Below are 19674 nucleotides of genomic sequence, written 5' to 3' on the forward strand. Positions count from 1 at the left end.
AAGTCTGTTTGTATGCGGGATATTCAAATGAACCCGGGATAAGCTCATATCCCACACATGAAAAGACTGAATTATGCTAGTTGGGATATGCCGATACTAACCGTTATAATCTAGGTTCGGGCTTGCCGATGTGCTGTTTCCATGGAGACCTGCGCGTTTGCATTGTGTCACGAGGCGCCACTAATGAACGGCGGGAAACGGAGACAAAGAAGACTGTCTCCATACAGATAGATGGAAAAAAACAACAACAACTGGAAAGCGATCCTTCCATGTAAACGCCATAAGATCACAGCCGGGACGAGGCTCATATTCAGAGTGTTAATGCGCATGTGAACTCAGTCAGTGTTACTTTCTGTTGCACACTGCCTCAGTCCGCTGACCAACACGGTTTACACTTTGTAAGGAAAACAAAACCGAGCTAGCTCAATGTGGCTAGTGAGCACGAGCTAAACTCTGACCCTGCGCTAGCTTACCGGAGCTAAGCTAATCCACTTGCAAGATGAGTATGTTGACAGGAAGAAGCTGAGAGTTTATCCAGAAGCAAACGTCACTGTCCTCTTTTCCTCCTGGGGTTACACACACTGACACTTGACTTAATACCTCGCCCTACCTTAATACCTGCGCTTCATCAGACGGCCTCTAGAGGACGCGCCGTGGGTCTGCACAACAGGTCTGGACCTCCTTGGCCGGCCCTCTCTAGTCCCGCCCCTCGCAGAACGCGATTGGGCAAAAACAACTCAAACCAACACAATGATAGGCTGACAGTAAAGTTTGACACGAGGTGACAGGTATATTTCTATCTTGTTTCTATTTAGTTCCTCTCATATAAACCTCCACACATTTACTGATCAATTAAGGATTTCAGTAAATTTGTGCATGCACTCAGTTAAAGAAATTGGTAAATATTGATTATAAAGAACAGTATTATACAATGTAAATACATATTTCCCTACTAATGTGATTTAGTTTAATGAACAACTGTTCAAAATGGAGGATAAGTTGATTCCAGCCATGCAAAGCTTTCCTATGTTAACTCATTAAAGAAAAAAACCTGATTTGTTGTTTAAAACTTTGACCTACATTACATACAGTAGATTCAATCAGAGCCTCTTTGGCCCCGCCCACAATCTGTCAGAATAGAGCGACATCTTTCTACAGTCCCAGTATGATCAGTGGCTTTGATTGACATCTTTCCATAGTCCCAGTTTTATGGAGCCAGCCATGTTCATTAAATTATATTTCAGTTGTATGACACATTTCCTCTAAAAATATTTAAATAATTCTAACTTAAATGAATTGTCATCATTCATGAAATTGACTCAAATAGAATCAAAATAAATGGAATACATTTAAATGCAGTTTGTGCTCCTGATGCCAACAGATTTCAAATGTGTTCCTTTTATTTGTGTCTAAAGTGAAATGATTAAACTCTGTGTTGTCTGGTTCCAGATTCCACTTCCAACTATTTCAGTTCATTGTATTTGTTTCTGTCTAACTGATATTAAACCAAACTAATTTGGATTGGTTCTATTTTATTTTTTTAATACTTTATTGAAACTATGTTTATTTAGTTAAAATCAACAAGGTGTTATTTATACCTAAGAGAGTCAATACTCACGTTTTAAGTGTACATTGTATTATTATACTGTATTGGCATTGACATATTTAATAGTACTGGTATAGTATTATATCATTATAAACTACATTAGTATTGTATGGATTCAGGAACAATCCAGACTGAACCATAGCTCTCCTCCAGTCTAGAGAGAAAAAAATAACTCTATTCTGTTTTTACTCTTGTTTTTATTTCTATTCTTCATTATGTTTTTATTCATGCTTTTAATACCTTTTCACTGTTTGTTCTCCTGCTGCTGTATTGATCCAGTTTCCTATCAGGGATCAATAAACTGAGCAGTGACAGAAACCAGCCAGCAGGGGGAAGCACGTGAGCGCCTCAACACCAGAGGAAGATGAGGAAGTTGAGTTTCTCTCTTCTTCAAACAACATGAGATCACTACAGAAGTATTATAGCAACGATAATCCCATAATAAGTTTGATATATTTTCATTTCATTCTTTATTGGAAGGATGTGTTTCCATTACAAGCATATTCAGTCAAAAATAATCAAACAAAGGTATTCGATGTTTATTCTTTGTTTATTCTATTATGTTTAGCCTATTCTATTCGATGTTTTGAAAATTACATCCTGCCCCTCCTCTGCCTCCCGTCCAAAATACAAACACTGACACTGAGCGAACTGAATAAAAAGAAAAAGGAAAATAGTCTACGCTAATAACTATACTGACAGCAATACTGTACATGTCAGGTATAAAAATGGCGATTTGTGCTGAGCAACAAAACTACAACGGCATGAAAAATAGACCAAGACTTGTCAAACAGACGTTATGAATAATAAATAATAATGTAAACAGTCCAGAAGCTTTAGTTCATATGGAAAATAGTTTTCATCACAAAAGAGCAGCAGGCAAACAAAATAGAAAAAGCGCTTCTGGCCATGTTTGGGATTTACAGTCCTACAGCAGCGCAAGGCTTTGTAATATTAAATGCTATGCTTGGTGACGAACAGATAAACAATGTAGGAGGAGATGTTTTTTTTTAAAAATATTTTATAAGTTGCGCTCAAAGTGACCAGTCACAAAGAAACAGATTGAGGCTGAGAAAGCCCCCTTCGGTTTTGTTATTTATTTTCAAAATGGATTTCTTATAAAACCCAGTGGACTTCCCTCTCTTCTACCTCGGCAGACAGCCAGCATGATCATAGGTGGTTTCTACTTTGAAGCACAAGAGTCTAAACGATCTCTTGTTCTTGCAAAAAGCAAATAACCAGACTTGATATTCACACTAACTTCAGTCCAGTGATGAGTTGAGGGGAAAAACACAGGAGGACTTTGTCTCTACATTTGACATTCAAAACAGTCACCTGATTAACAATGTGTGTGTAGAGGTAGTGTTGTCTTGTTATACACCTGGGGTGTTGGCAGGGACATCAGGTACGTTGTGGTGTGTGATCAACTGGTTGAGCTGTATTGTTTTATGTAACATTAGACAAGTATCAGCAGGTTCAGCAGCTTCACAGTTTCTCGTAAACAACTTTGATATTCACCTCAGCAGAAAGAGAAATGAAACCTACAGCCTCCTCACCATGTGCATTATAGAAACAGACATTTATATCTATATTAATAATACTTATAACCTTTATTCATAGAGAATGTATGAACACAGTGTTACAAAGTGCTTTACAAGATAAATACAGAGTAAGCATCAAAGTTAGGCAATGAAAGCTTCACATACAAAGGGCGAACCCCACCTTAATACCCTGTGACATGGCCTTTCTTTGTGGGAACACCACAGGTTCACATCGATATCAGAGGGGAAACCTGAGGGACTGATAGTACTTCAGAGAAGTCCTTAGAATTTCTAAATATGTATATATAAATTTACATTTTATTACAATTTATATTTTGGTTTGGACTTCAGAAGCTGGGCTGAAGATAGCAATTTGGGAGTCGACATCCTGAGGGAGTCACAGCAGCAACTGATGATGTCATCACCTGGCACCAAAGATCAGCAGATGGCAGATGGCAATTTCAGTAGAATCACCTTTACATGTCAGGCTTATCTCAGTGGCCTCAGTAACCTATTTTTAAGATAAGTGAAACACACAAAACGACTGTGTGAAATGTGCCAGAGAAAACGACCCAGAGTGACCCCGACACGGTGGATCTTCTCCTCATGTTTGGTCTGCACTGTTCATGAAGGGAGGGAAGATTTGCCCCCTGGTGGCTCAGTGGTCTAGGGCGGGTGCCATGGAACCACGATGTCCTGAGTTCAAATAAGACCCTTTGTCGCCTGTCATCCCCCTCTCTCTCTCTCTCTCTCTCTGCCCAGTCTTCCCTGTCTCTCTTCACTAAACACTGTGTAATAAAGTTAAAAATGACCAAATGACCGGGAGGAACTCATATAGCTTTTGGAATATATTGTGAACCATCATGATGACTCTGACCAGGCCTCGGTTCACAGCACAGATGGATATAACGCACCTGACAAGCTTCACATGAGTTCTGCTTCCTGCTGTCCACATTCAGCTCCATCTCTGCGTACTCCGACCTGCTGTTTGGGATTTTGCAGAACAAGGAGAAGGACACAGGATTTTAGTTGGCCAGGGTCAATGACTTCTGCAGAACCACAGAGAGAGAGAGAGAGAGAAATTCGATTCCATCTATGAGGACACTGTCTGTCAACCTTCTCAGTCAGCTGAGGAACCGATCTGAAGGACAAACAAGACCACAAAAGGCTGAAGTTCCTTGCCCTCCTTGACCCTCAGCAGTTCCTCAGGTACAGAGAAAACTTCCCCAACACCGCTTTCACATCTCTGGCAGACAGCTCCACTTCAATCTTCCACACCTACAGACCTGAACTCACAGTGATGCACTGTATGGCTGACTTTGAGGGAAGAAGCGACCTCCTCCACCTTCTCCCTCTCTTGGCTTTGATCTCATTGGAAAAGTCACTTCTCGTGGATTTAAAATCATCAAGCTTGCTGTTAGTAGGGTGTTTCTAACAGGCCGAGTGTAGGCTACATGCATTTCAATCTGAACGGTCAGGCTGCTTGTGTGCTGTGCTCAGTGGTGGAAAGTAACTAAGTACATTTACTCAAGTACTGTACTTAAGTACAATTTTGAGATACTTGCACTTTACTTGAGTATTTCCATTTGATGCTACTTTATACTTCCACTCCACTACATTTCAGAGAGAAATATTGTACTTTCTACTCCACTACATTTATTTGACAGCTTTAGTTACTTTTCAGATGGAGATTTGACACAATGGATAATATAACAAGCTTTTAAAATACAATACATTGTTAAAGATGAAACCAGTGGTTTCCAACCTTTTTGGCTTTTGCCGTCTTCCAAAAAGCAGTGTGTAGTCGGGTCACATTTCAGATGTCTATGAGTTGTTAACAGCTCCACCAAATAGTGATTTTTCCCTCTAAACCTCACATGGTTTCATTTCAATAAATGTTCAAATGATCCAATATTTCAGCAACAATCAAGGATTAGAGAAAAGTCCAAAAACCGAAAACAGATTTGTGTATCGGAACTTTTTTCTTTTTTCCTCTCCCATTAATCATCTCACGACCCCTCAGATGTATCTGGTGACCTTTTGGAGGGGTCTGACCCCTAGGTTGGGAACCACTGGACTAAACTAGCTAACTGTATATAAAGTAGTTCAAACTAGCTCCACCTCCAGCAGCTACAACAGTAACATGCTGCTTACACACTGATGCTTCAGTATTAATAATCTAATGATGTCATATATAATAAAATATCAGTCAGAGGGACCAAACCACTACTTTTACTTTAATACTTTAACTACATTTTGCTGCTAATACTTATGTACTTTTACTTCAGTAGGATTTTTCATGCAGGACTTTTACTTGTAATGGAGTATTTTTACATTGCTGTATTGGTACTTTTACTTAAGTAAAGGATCAGAGTACTTCTTCCACCACTGGCTGTGCTGCATAGGTTTGCAATGAACGACTTGCAACAGGCCTGGTTATTTCCTTTTGTGTAGTAGCATTTTCGATTGGGTAATTTATTTTTCTCTGTTTTTCAGATTTTTTTTTTTTCAACTGAAGTCCTACGTCTGTGAGTCATATTTTGCCACTGATATATACACATACACATATATACATGTATATATACAGAAACATATACAGATCATTTCATTTGATTATTCAGTCTAACTGCAGTCTGGATAAACAAGTCACTGTTTCTTTAATGAGTAGCTCTGCACTCAGTCTGAGCTTCTACTGCAGGATTTTAAAAAATGCAAGACACTGGGTGTGAAAGGGTGGAGTGTCTGAAGTCTGTTTTCATTTGCGTACTTGTGTACAACTAAAAACAGTGTTTTAGTGTGGAATTTTTTAAGCACCACTTTAAGCACCACTTATTACTCTCACGCTGTTGCCGCACCGACTGTTGCACCCACATTTCCTGTTTAAGGTCTGACAATAAAATATGGCCTAGTGCAACAACAGTCCCACACAGTAAATCATTGTTCAGAAACCACAACAGTCCAAAAAATGGGCCGTGAGAACAATGGCATGGCACCAGTAAATCCCACAACAGTTTCGGTTTTATTTCCTCATACTGAGATGGATTTTCTGAGAAATGCAACTGACTTCCTCTTGTTCAGTCTTGTCTATTGTCTGCTGGCAGGCAGCATCAACAGCCACAAGACATGTTTTTTTTAAACAAAAAAACTAACTAACTAAATGCTGCACAAGCCGAGTGCAGGGGAATCAAAACAATCTTTAGTTTATGCAAAATGCAAATGCACACTTTGATATTCAAATTAACTACAGACCAGTGCTGAGTTAAAGCTCCATATTATTCAGTTTTTATGATTCAGTTTGTTCTGCAGATAAATGGAGTTTGATTCAAAGTTGAATGTGAAGACTAAGGGTGCGTTTCATTATATATATATATATAATATATATATATTCAGTCAAAAAAGATCTACATAGCCTAAAAGGTAAAGAAAGCAATATTCAGTATTCTCAAAATTATATTTTTGTTATAAAATTGTTGTTCATAATCACAGCTGTGCGCGTGTGTGTGTGTGTGTGTGTGTGTGTGTGTGTGTGTGTGTGTGTTCTACATAGGTACATGTTCATGTGTGCTGCGCAACAAAACCACAAACAATGGCATGAATAATAAGACCAAGCTTGTCAGTCATCATGAATGTAAATAAATAAATAAATAAATAAATGAATAATGCAGTGGTGTCAGTTCATATCTAGAAAATAATTTTCATGATAACAACATGGTGGAGCGTGTCAGAACATGATCACATGCAGCGCCGCCCTGTCGCCATGTGACACAGCTGGATCAGTTTTAGATTTAGAGTTTGTCCGCCATTACACGAGCTTCCTTTTTACAGCACAACAGTTGTGGCGCGTTCAAGTGCTGCTGGGAACTTTAAAGTCAGCCGCAGCTGCTATACAGCGTTCCATTCACATGAACACCAGTTTATTTATTCCATTTGTCGTATCCTTGTGGCTTGATTTTTATTTTTATTATTATTATTATTATTTTTTATTTTTTTTGTAGAACTGCTCGACTTCCTTGTGCTTCTGTCCTTGTGTTTTTAATGATCAATGTTATTGTTCAGTCTTTTATTTATCTATTTCTGTGTGTTGTGTTTCTAGGTCCTGTTCGGAGACAGTCCAGTCCAGTCCAGCTCCTCCCTGCACCAGCTGGCCTTAATTCACAATTGCTCCAGCAACATACAGTATACCAGTCACTGAACTCTGCCTTGCCTGACCCCTGCCTGGCTTGGTTGCCTTTTTGTATTTTGCTTTACTCACAGTAAAGTATTTTTTCATCAGTATTGTTTATCTGCCTCTGTGTGTCTGCATCCTAGTTTGCCTGCCTATCATACATAGTTTCTAACTGCTGACATACTGTGTGGTGTAATTTAGGTGCGGCACGCTGTTCTCTGCTGCAACAACACGTCCTCATTTAGGCGAGAAGATGGGTGGAGTTGCCAGTAAAATATGGTCTAGAGCAACTTTAAACCACAACACTCCCTCACAGTAAACTCTCCAACCGTTTCAGTTTTGTTTCTTTACAATCCAACTGACCTATTCCTGTTCAGTCTTGTCTCTTGTCAGTAGACACTTTTTCTCTGAAGCAACAAAATGCTGCTCAAACCGAGAGCACAAGAATCAAACTGGGTCTCTTGTTGTTGCAAAAAGCAACTGCACTACACTTTGATATTCAAACTAACGTCAGTCCAGTGCTGAGTTAACCCTGAGGGGAAAACCACAGGAGGACCTTGTGTCTATATTTGACATTCAGAAGAGTCTCACCAACTGACTAACAATACAACACTGTGCAGTGTATGTGCCTGTGTGGTCATGGCGACACTCTTGTTCACACGCACACACACACACAGGCCAGAATTAATCAGCTTGCACTTTCAGATTGAGGCTGAGAAAGCCCCGACAGTTAACAGGTTTTGTTATTTATTTTCAAAATGGATTTCTTATAAAACCCAGTGGACTTCCCTCTCTTCTACCTCGGCAGACAGCCAGCATGATCATAGGTGGTTTTTACTTTGAAGCACAAGCGTCTAAAGGATCTCTTGTTCTTGCAAAAAGCAAATAACCAGACTTGATATTCACACTAACTTCAGTCCAGTGATGAGTTGAGGGGAAAAACACAGGAGGACTTTGTCTCTACATTTGACATTCAAAACAGTCTTTATCAGCTGATTCACAATGCGTGTATAGAGGTAGTGTTGTCTTGTTATACACCTGGGAAGTTGCCAGGGACATCAGTCATGTTGTGGTGTGTGATCAACTGGTTGAGCTGCTGTATTTCTTTATGTAAGAAGTATCAGCAGGTTCAGCAGCTTCACAGTTTCTCGTAAACAACTTTTATATTCAGCAGAAAGAGAAATGAAACCTGCAGCCTCCTCACCATGTGCATTATAGAAACAGACATTTATATCTATATTAATAATAATTATAACCTTTATTCATAGAGAATGGATGAACACAGTGTTACAAAGTGCTTTACAAGATAAATACAGAGTAAGCATCAAAGCTAGGCAATGAAAGCTTCACATACAAAGGGCGAACCCCACCTTAATACCCCGTGACATGGCCTTTCTTTGTGGGAACACCACAGGTCCACATCGATATCAGAGGGCAATAGTAAATCCCCCAACAGTTTTGGTTTTATTTCCTCGTACTGAGATGGATTTTCTGAGAAATGCAACTGACTTCCTCTTGCTCAGTCTTGTCTATTGTCTGCTGGCAGGCAGCATCAACAGCCACAAGACATGTTTTGTTTTGTTTTTTACTTTGAAGCTAACTAAATGCTGCACAAGCCGAGTGCAGGGGAATCAAAACAATCTTTGTTGTTTATGCAAAATGCAAATGCACACTTTGATATTCAAATTAGCTACAGGCCAGAGCTGGGCTTAAAGCTCCATATTATTCAGTTTTTATGATTCAGTTTCTCCTCTGTCTCAGGATCAGAATAATATTCCTCATGATGTTCTGCAGACAAATGTAATTTAATTCAAAGTTGAACTGAATGAGTCAAACTGAATGTGAATGTGACTAACGGTGCGTTTCAGCCGGCCCTCTGACTTCCCCTCAGCACTTCCTCCATCTTAGGTGTCGTTCCATCACTCTGAGAACTCAAGTGAACTTCCTGAGATCAACCCTTCGAGGGCCTGGGGTGCGTGCTCGAACAGGTGATACATGTAAATGCAAGTAAACAAACAATATTTAGAGGATTTAGACATATTTATGAAATGAACTCATCTGCACTATTTCATTACTCATTGTTCTGTCTAAGTTTTCTGTCGAAGTAGTCATAATACTTGACCCTGACTGGACGCTTTCCAGTTTAAATGCTGCAAACTGGCCTGATTGGATGGATTTCAGTTATTCTTTAGTGAGGGAGCCAATCAGGACCAGGAGTCCAGCTGTGATGTGTTTCCTTTAGAGTTGAAACGGGCTGGAGAAACAGTTTTGACAGTGCAATAACTTTAAATTTAACCTCTCGAACAAAATCAAATATTAACAGGAGGATTTTGTCTCTACATTTGGCATTCAAAATAGTCTAATCAGCTGTGTGTGTGTGTGTGTGTGCAGTCACAGCACACACACACACACAGCACACTTCATGGATGCCAGTCCTGAGTCCATGCTGCCAGCAATCTTTGCGGCACTTTGACATCATTTAGGCAAGTTTTCCAGAGCAAATTTCTCTGCTCTGGAAACTTTCTGACATCCTTGAACACACTGCTGTTACACGAGTAAAACACATTGTTTGAAAGTATTTGCAATAAAGTATAAAATTTCACCTTTACTTGTCCGAGTTGTTTTCATATGGATGGCCGCCACTCTTCTTCTACGCCTCTCCCCCTTCCCTGTGGCAGCCAGTTCTAAGACATCCATGGCTGGTATCCACAAGGTGTGGTGGCGGTACCCATGCACGCGCACACACACACACACACACACACACACACACACACACACCTGGGACTGTTGCCAGGGACACCAGGTGTGGTGTGTTGTGGTTTGTCTGACTGGTTGAGCTGCTCTTTGTTCCAGACATGAATAGACTAGTGTCAGCAGGTTCAGCCACATTGTCTGGTATACAACTTTTAGATTAACTTCAGCAGAAAGGGAAACAAAACCTAAAGCCTGCTCACCATGTACAATATAGAAACAGACACAATAATAACAATAATAATCATAAACAGATCCAGCCATAGGGATAACGACAAATGGAATAAGATAATAGGCAACAGGGTTGAGAAATTAATAGAAGTTAAAGGTTATAAAAGGCTTCCCGCTAAAAGGACATTTAAGAGGAGATTTAAAAGACGATACTGACTCTGTCGCTCCAAAGCCTAGGAGTCCTGACGGCAAAAGCCTAGTCACCTTTAGTCTATTCCTGGACACAGGTATTCAGTTCAATTCAATTCAGTTCAATACTTTTTTATTGTCCCTGAAAAATTAATGTGCAGCATAAAAACATAAAAATATACTCAAACCTGCCATAATCAAATATACTTCCACCCAAACATCAAGTAGTAACAAAGAGAAAGCAGGTGCAAATAGCAGGCACTTGGAAGTTCATTGCTAAGCATTAAAACTCACTATAAACTATAATCCCCCACTATAAACACATAAATACAGAGTTACAAACTGTATGTGCTACCTAGACTATGTACACAATGCACTCGTATGATTGATTTTCTTTTATGTTCGTGTCATGCACACAAAGTGCCCAACCCTCAAGCATTTACAAGTCACCAAAGGTACAGTTACAGTGGTTACACATTTCATTTCATTACAAAATTACAGATTATCATACAGCTCAGTCCTAAACAAAATATTCTGCCTTCTCTCCCAAGCTTGGCAAATAAAATCTGCTACAGAAAAGATTCCCTTCAAGCACAACTCAAGTTTTTCATAATCATCCAACCCAAAGAAATCAACACAAATAGAGGACATTTTACTAAAACGTAAATCCCTTATGTCCTCGTAGACAGGACAGTAAAACAACAAATGAACCTCGTTTTCAATTTCACCAAACAGAGTCTGTCCTCCTCTAATGCTAATGTTCCTGAACCTAACTGTGCACATAGGGATCTTCGTCTTTTGTTTAAATTATACTTCACATAAGGTTCTACACTGTAGCTACTCTTTATGAGACAATACGTTTGTAATTTTCGTTTATACCATATATCAACAGACCATTTTTCTTTATACATGAGAAACATTTTACTGCTAATCTCCTGAATATCACAAAGTAACCTGTTCTGGAACATGAATGAGAAATCGTTCAAATAAAATAAGGATTTCAACTCATTGGCCCAGGGATGACCATGCGAAATGTCCCAATTAAATATCTTTTTAGTGAGTCTCTGATTGATTTGATGCTCCGGTAAAGTTTTTTAGATGGAAGGAGCGAGAACAGAACATGAGCTGAGTTTCAACACCAGTTTGGATGGTACAACTGTATTAAAAGCAGAGCTATAATCAATAAACAACATTCTGACATAGGTATTTTTCTTTTCAAGGTGTACTAAAGCAGTATGCAAGTGAGATAGGATATATGATATGACCAATCGTTCCAGACACTTCATAATAATAGAGGTCAGAGTAACAGGTTAATCATTAAGGCAAGAGACGGGTGTTTCCTTAGGTAGGCTACAGGCACAATGGTGGTTTCCTTAAAACACAATGGAACCACACACAATGACAGGGACAGGTTAAAAATGTCAGTGAAAACCTGAGATAGCGGAGTGTAGCATGTCTTGAGGACACGGGAAGGGATGCCGTCTGGGCCAGCAGCTTTACGAACCTTAACACTTTTAAAGGTTTTACTCACGTCAGCCTGTCACCTGTAGATCCACTAATCGGGTGGGCACTGTGCTGCTGTCACTGGGCCCAAGGTGTGAGCTTCAAAGCGGGCATAAAAGTTGTTAAACTCGTCCGGGAGCGAGGCAGAGGTGTTGGTAGCCACACTGTCACTTCATATGTGCGGGGCTTCTCCAGCGAGAACAGAGATGCCCTGAACGCTGGCCAGAGCAACCAAGAAATAAGACTTTGTGCATTTAGCCTTCAAAATAAAAGCGCAAAAGTTTAAAAGTTTAAAAAGAAATATGGATTTAAAACAATTTATTTGTATCCTACTGTATCGTCACTCCTAATAAGTGAGTACTCAGATTACTATTTGATGTCATAATGAAAAACACCAATGTATACAAAGGTGTATGGCTACTGCGCTATGTAAAGTGTCTATACAGTTAAAAAAATGCCACATATTATGGTATTATTTATTATTATCATTATTGTTATGACATCAAATATTAATCTGACTACTAATACTCACTTATTGGGTGTGATGATTAGCGAGTACATGATTGATTGATTTTATTTTATTGTTAACAACCTCATCAAATCATGCTATTTCCACCTGAGAATTATTGCAAGAATTAAGCCAGTCTTGTCTCGGCCTGACTTGGAAAAGATAAGTACTATACAAATAAAGTCTATTATACAAAACACATATAGTAACAAAAGTATTGACTTAAAAAGGCCTGTAGGCCTCCACAGGCACATAGACCTGTCTAAAGTGCAGTAGTTCTATCACACATCAGAAAATAAGCTGCACAGTGTATCCTTTATCATATTTAGTATATGAGTGTAAGACATTTTGCCTTCATCTCCAAGCTCTTTCTATAAAGCTAAAACTTTCTTAAGTAAAGCAGATATAGGAGCGCTACTGGTGGGTTCTGTAGTATAAAAGAGTGCTCTTTGATCTATGGGCAAAAAACTCGACTTGAGAAAACCTATGATAAAAAACTTGAAGAAATACCCAAGGCAACTCCTCTTTGAAGTATCAAAAGGCAAAATACTTTATTACATCATAGAAGAAGAAGGCCCTATGGCTGAAACATGTTGGTATTTTTAATGCTTCTATGGTGTAATAAAGTATTTCGCCTTTTGATGCTTCAAAGAGGAGTTGCCTTGGTTATTTCTTCAAGATCTTTATCATAGGTTTTCTCAAGTCACAGCATCTAGTGAAATGAAATACAAAATTAAATTCATTTTCAATATCTCCTATATCACAAACTGTACATAAACGTGGCTCTTTAGTTATACCCTTAAATCTACCAACCTCAACAGGCAAGGTGCCGGTTCTCCAGGACAAATTACAGGACATGTGGGGTTCTGTAGAATAGTCTGATTTAAGTTGGACATAGGTTCTCAGCTTTGTCTTGTTCCAAATGTCTAGTGAGGCATGTTCTACATGACTCAATAATAACCTTTGTTTAATTATATTCACATTACAAGTACAAATAAATAGTTTTAAATCTACATTTCTAAACTTCCGCGCTTTTATTTTGAAGGCTAAACAAGTACAAAATAGAATAAAATCATTCTGGCCAGCGTAATGCAGCTGCTTCCGCTTGCAGCTCGCCCAAGAAGGTTTTAGCTCACACTTCCTGTGCTTCTTATCCCTTTGAAGTGCCAGACAAGTTAAGCAGCCAATCAAAACAACCTGGTCCCTGCCCTTTCCTGTTTGAGTTAAAGTTTTTCGCTTCGTGAAATTTTGTTGCTCTTTCTGAACTGTTGGAATGTTTTGTGATTGGTTGCTTTGCTTCATGACTTTGTGTTTTCTTTTCTGATTGCTTGACTTCTGACTTTGCATTGCGTTTTCTGAACTGCTGTGTTGCTCTCTCATTTGTTGCTTTGTTTTCTGATTCGTGGTTTTCTTTTGTGATTTTGTGTCCCACAACATACAGTAAGTCGGGGGTAAAGCGCTCTGTGACATTTCATTTCATTTCATTTCTGTGACAAGCTGTAGGTCACTTGCTTCATCAGCAGAAGTTGGGTCTGAATTCTTGTCCAGATGTTTTTTTTCATGATGTTTTCTGAATTTCAAAAGTCCACCAACAATCACACCAATAATGGCTACCACTGCAAAGACTGGTCCCACTACAGCATGTTCACGACTGTCATGAACATCTGTGGTACCTGAATATCCATCCATGGCATCTGAAGAGCAGAAAACAGATCTGTCAGGTAAATGATGACTGGTCAGGAGAAAAGCCTCCATCTCCTCATCATCACACTCATGTTGGCGTGTGGTCGGAAACATCTTACGCAGTTTTCTACATGGACTCACATCACCCAAAATCTACTGCAGTTTCACAAAACCATTTATACAACCCCTTATCAACTATAGCTTTATGAAACGTTTTATAAACATGTTAACATATTATCTATCTTATATTTCCATGCAGTGCCTCTTCATAACCGGCCACTAACATGCAGCAGACTCCAGCCAAACTCTGGCATTCTGTATCAGCTGAGCTCACCTTCAACCTTGAGGATGATGCTGCTGCTGTACTCGGTGGCTCTCTTTCTGCGTCTTGTTCCGTCTGGTGTAACACGACACTCATATGTTCCCGCGTCGTTCCTGTTCACGTTCTTCAGTCTTAAAGGCTGGTCGCCATTCTTCATGTCTCTCTCAAGCAGCTCCACCCGGCCCACAAAAGATGGATTCTGGTAGGACGGATATATGCGCTTGTTTCGGTAAAAGAAGGCGTATTCTGGCTTCAGGTCAGGTCTGGTCCACTCCACCATGATGATGGGGGCATTGTTGGGACTCTGACACTTCAGAGTGACATCCTGTCCGGTATACGCTGTCACCACTTCCAGGCCTAAAGGACAATGGAAAAAACCCCAGAGCAGAGAAGTCAACAATATAATTCTTCCATCAAGAAATACTTCAGTTTTTACCAATCTAAACTCAAAAGGACTCCACAGTCAGGACCTGTAGTCAACACTCATCTGTTTTGACATTAGCCCCATTCACACAGGACTCGTATTACCTGTGGACGTCCAGTGGTTTGTAATAACTGTGGAAATCATCTGTGCTTTTTAATTCCATGCGAATCTGCCATATATCTAATTTGTAAAGTAGAAATTTTGAAATCAAATGACCTTGTGTATTTTGGCAAAGACAGAGGTCCTTTTATAATACTGATCCTGTGTGAATCAAATACTAATTTTAGTAATTTGTAGTTCTGTAATTTGTTTCTGGTTCACAATTTTTTTTCCTTAACTTCTAGATATGCCATTTCTATCTTCCTGCTGTCAAATTAAGGAAGGTTTTGACTGCATTTCCAGAAAGTGACAAATTCAACTTCAACTTCATTGTCCCCATGGGGAAATTGTTTTTGCAGCCAGGTGATAAAATATACATTGTTCACAAGAGACAAAGGCTGGGGAATAATTCATTAATTACATGAGGTTCCCACATGATACTAGCATGTACATGGGGCTCAATTCATCTTCTAACACATCACTCATGATTTTTTTTTTTGAAACTTATTTTTTTATTTGGTTATTTCTCACATCCCCTTTTACATCAAAAATATTTCAACATAGGTTGACAGTTTCCTTTACAAGGGGTTACAATTGAGATAATGAAAATAATAATAATAACAATACTGAAAATAACTAAAGTAAATAACACAAACATATCGAAACAAAACTAAACATGGGTTATATACAAGTTCACCTTACATAGACACACATATTCAGTCCAATATACAGAAAGATATCCATATTATTTATCTAAAAATAAAAGTATATGGTCGTTCCATTATCAATCCCAATGGTCCCCTATTGCCTCCATTAATGGTGTCCATCTTTCTATAAAAATGTCCCTCTGTAATCTCAGCATATATGTAATTTTTTCCATTGTATAAAGGTTTCTTAGAATTGTTAACCACTCATCATAGATGGGGGGGTCCTTTTTAAGCCATCTTATTGTAATTGCTTTCTTTGCTGCTATTAGTAATATCTGTAAGAGATACATCCTTTTCCTACTATGAATTACATCCGGTTTCATCCCAAGAATTGCTATCAGAGGGTCTCTTACCAATTCAACATCTAATACTTTGTTCACAGTAGTAAAAATTGATTTCCAAAAGTTATCTAACAATGGGCATTGCCAAAATATATGCAAATGGGTAGCCATGGTCTCTCCACATCCCCTCCAACATCTACTTGACTGGTTTGGATTCATCTTTACCACAATTTGTGGTGTTCTGAAAAATCTGTTAATTATCTTCCATTGAAATTCTCTCCACGAATTGGCGTTGGTGACTGTATGGGCCTGAGTACAGATCTTTAACCAAACTTCCTCCCCTATTTCCTGTTGTATCTCTCTCTCCCACTTTTCTTTCACATGATAGGTATTGTCCTTTGTCATCGAAGCTAGGATTCTATATAAGTCAGTTATTGGCTTATTCCCATGTTTTCCATCCTGAATTTTTAATAAATACTGTTCCAAGAGGGAGGGTTCTATCAATCTATTCCAGTTTGGGTGTTTGGATATAAAGCTTCTTATCTGTAGATATCTAAAAAATTCTGTTCTTGATAAATTAAAATCTGCTCTTAGTTGTTCAAATGATTTTAATTTGTTATTACTGAATAATACAAGTCTTTTTTTCCCCTGAGGGTGGCAGTATGGGTCAGTGGCTAGTGAGGGTGTCCACCAACTGGAGGAATCGATCCCTCTTGATAAAAGACCTGCTGAAGTTTCCTGAACTCAGTTCTGTTCAGAAGAGGATTACATATACAATAGGTGGCCTGGTACTGTTTAGTCCAGAGTTTCTGTTGTGATAGACCATACTCTCCATACCAGGTCTCTCTTGAAAAAGAAATTGTATCTCAATGAGACAACCTGGTAAAATAAAGGTTAAATAAAATAAATAAATACTACAGTAAGTCTCTTATTATAACTTCTTAGTGCAGCTGTTATTTTCTGCACACCCACAATTATGTTTTATAGCCACCTTTGGCAATATATGCTGTAATTCCGGTTTGAGAGCCAGAGAGATTATAGTGATTACAGTGCAGAGTGGTTGGACTGTGGTACAGCAGATATTTTACCTGCCCAGTTTCTGCCTTGACACACACATAGTTGGCAGTCTGACATCGAATCTGACACGACGAGACGCGCCCATCTTCACGTTTCCTGGTTTATACGGACATAGAGGCTAAGAGACAGACAAGCTGCACGTTTAGAAACACAAATATAGATTTAAGCAGTGTGATCAATTATTGTACCAGTGATGAAATGATCGGTGCCGTCAAAAGCATCACTGAAATTCTATTCCATACTCTTGAAACAGCCGAGTTGAGTCGAAACATTGGTTCTCATCTGTTGTTGTCAAAGGCTGAGGATCTCCAAAATGGCGAGAGGCTGCATCACTTTACCTCACCTGAAAGCCACCAGAAATATATTTTGCATCGTCAGAGCTTTGATCGACGGAGGATGGAAACCCAAAAGTGCTTCATGATAATATTTAGGCAGAGAGCAGAGGATCAGAGGGAATTAGAGGGATTGGAGGGAACCTTGACAAGTCAATATTTCCCCAATTACATTATCGTAATTTCCTCTTCACATCTGAACTATCTAACAATACAACAGTCATCTAAACAGCTGAACAGCTCTGGTTTCTGTCTGGGAAACCTCATGACTCGTCTGGTGACTAAGTTACTTAGTCTCTTACATACTTAGTCAAAAGTGACATAGTCTCCAACCAGAAAATTCCAGCCGCTTTAATGCATCTATAGGCAGAAGGAGCCTAGACGAGAGATAATTGTGTTTTTTCGAATAGTAACAGCAGCTGTTATGAATTTTGTTCGTTTGACACTTCATACGGTCAGGATCCAGTGTTGTGACGGTTTTGCTTGTGAAAGGTTTTCACAAGAGCCCAACCTATCTTACAAATTGGAAAAACAACGACAAGAATTCATACTGAGATATTGTGTATTTGAAGTTAATCTTTTAGGGCGCTTTCACACCATAAAGTCCGCTTAAGGTCCGAACCAGAGTTCGCTAGATCTGAAATCTGATCCAGTTTATAAAAAGGAACTACTACTACTTCTAAGCAGTTGCATATAAAAAACAGGAAACCAGATCAAGGTCGTCAAACCTCACATTTAACTTCAGTTAACTTGTGTTGCTGACGAGTGATTTACACATGAAATATGACACTGCAAATAAAATTACTTTTCCACAAAATTGTATTAATAGGAGTCAAATGCTCACAAATCATTTTGCAATTCAGGAAGCAACTGGCAACATGGCGATGGAAACAGATTAAGGCAATAATGCGAGTAAGGCAGAACCCATAAACACCAGATTCTGTTATTCTGCTCATAGTCGAGCTAAGCATAGTCGCAGTAAGATATTCGGAGTAGTCCAGTCGTCATCACATTAATAAACAGCAGTTCGGACATGTCGCCTATACAGCATAGTCGCATTTCTTGAACTCAAGTTTTGCACGTCCAGCTCACTGTTCTGTGAAGGTAAAATGTAACTGTCGCCTGTAGTCTACATTAGGAGCTGATTCGTATAATATCTTATTTTTTATAAATTACAGATTTAATTTAATGAAATCTGTAATTCAGTAGTAGAACAGGCAGGCAACTTGTAATGCAGAATTTGCATATTACATCTGTCAATTATCCTCGTCTTGTTTTGGCAGACATCATTTGTCTTCTTCTTCTTGGCAGGCATCATCCTCTGTTTTCTTCTTCGTGCAAGACATCATCCTCCGTTTTGACCGGGTGCATTGCACTTGAGCCCCGACTTCTGCATCCCTCTCGCCCCTCTCCGCCTGGCTTTAGCACGGGCACGCGCATGTACCCACACCCATGTATATATTCAAATGAGCAGCTCACCGTCAGATGAAGAAACCAAGTGCAAGATCCACAGAGCCAAGAGTGGCGCAGATGTAAAAGTCATGGGGCGATGCGGGTCCATGCTGCCGGATGTGTTGCTCTAGGAATCTGGTGCTGTCCTCTACACTCCGCTTATCGGCTGCTAGTTTATATATGGCAACAGAGAGACACGCCTCTGTCACGTGATTTACAAGAAGGGAGCTGTTTTACAGGAAGAGATGCGGCGTTCAGGTTACGTGGGATTTTCCAACCAGATAAACTGGTCATCTCTGCGGTGATTGTTTCTATTGCAAAAATAAATGTCTGTAGGAACACATGCAAGTTCAAAATAAAAATTCAAAAAGTGCAATTACAGTCTTTATCAGCAAAACATTTTAAAACATTTTTATAGCCAGGGTCGAAGCACAATTTGAAAAGACAGACAAAAGATCACAGAAGGTACAAAGACACACAGAAACTAACATGTTGTGAAGACATGCAGTCTATAAGTCTATAAAAAATACCGTGCACCATGTAAATCAGTATTATCAGTAATGTAGTGAGTGCATGGGTGTGGGTAAGTGTAGTGTAGGCAAAAAGGAAAAGGAAAAGCCAGCCTAACAGAACCCAAAACCTAACTAAACCACAGTCCTGCTGGCCGGGAGAAGAGAGAGAGAGAACTGACTAGCCAGCCCTCTTTGATAGCCATCAGGAGGAATGAAGTCAGGTGTGGCTCGGGTATGGCTCCTCCTCCTGACACACCTGCCACTCTGGCTGCCTCCTACCCAGGAACAGGAAAGACACAGGAAAAACACACAGAGCCACAAACAGAGGGGGGGGGGGGGGGGGGGGGGGAG

The 19674-nt window shown here is 39.4% G+C and overlaps 2 protein-coding genes across 3 annotated transcripts in view; one reads left to right on the forward strand and one right to left on the reverse strand.

Annotated features, from left to right (window-relative positions):
* The window catches only part of LOC139649500 (sialoadhesin-like), a 60709-nt gene that overhangs the window by 13251 nt on the left and 27784 nt on the right, over positions 1 to 19674 (forward strand). The gene's annotated exons all lie outside the window — the stretch shown is intronic.
* On the reverse strand, positions 8574 to 18967 carry LOC139649503 (myelin-oligodendrocyte glycoprotein-like). Its single transcript, XM_071525921.1, has 3 exons — positions 18839 to 18967; positions 14452 to 14796; positions 8574 to 14128 (listed from the first exon to the last, which is right to left on the reverse strand). Exons 1-3 carry the CDS (start codon positions 18918 to 18920, stop codon positions 13911 to 13913), a joined length of 645 nt encoding a protein of 214 aa, XP_071382022.1. The 5' UTR covers positions 18921 to 18967; the 3' UTR covers positions 8574 to 13910.

This window comes from Centroberyx affinis, unplaced genomic scaffold (assembly GCF_046629955.1).
Source record: "Centroberyx affinis isolate AG114_WGS23_722 - 3 ecotype Tasmania unplaced genomic scaffold, CSIRO-AGI_Caff_v1 ptg001365l_1, whole genome shotgun sequence".
Taxonomy (NCBI): Eukaryota; Metazoa; Chordata; class Actinopteri; order Beryciformes; family Berycidae; genus Centroberyx; species Centroberyx affinis.

What these genes read in the sequence shown, in the direction of transcription:
- LOC139649503 (XM_071525921.1), bottom strand. Translation starts at nt 18,920, where the DNA reads ATGGACCCGCATCGCCCCATGACTTTTACATCTGCGCCACTCTTGGCT. An exon ending in CTTGGTTTCTTCATCTGACG is followed by an intron (nt 14,797 to 18,838) that starts GTGAGCTGCTCA and finishes ATTGTCCTTTAG; the next exon opens with GCCTGGAAGTGGTGACAGCG. An exon ending in CATCATCCTCAAGGTTGAAG is followed by an intron (nt 14,129 to 14,451) that starts GTGAGCTCAGCT and finishes TCTGCTCTTCAG; the next exon opens with ATGCCATGGATGGATATTCA.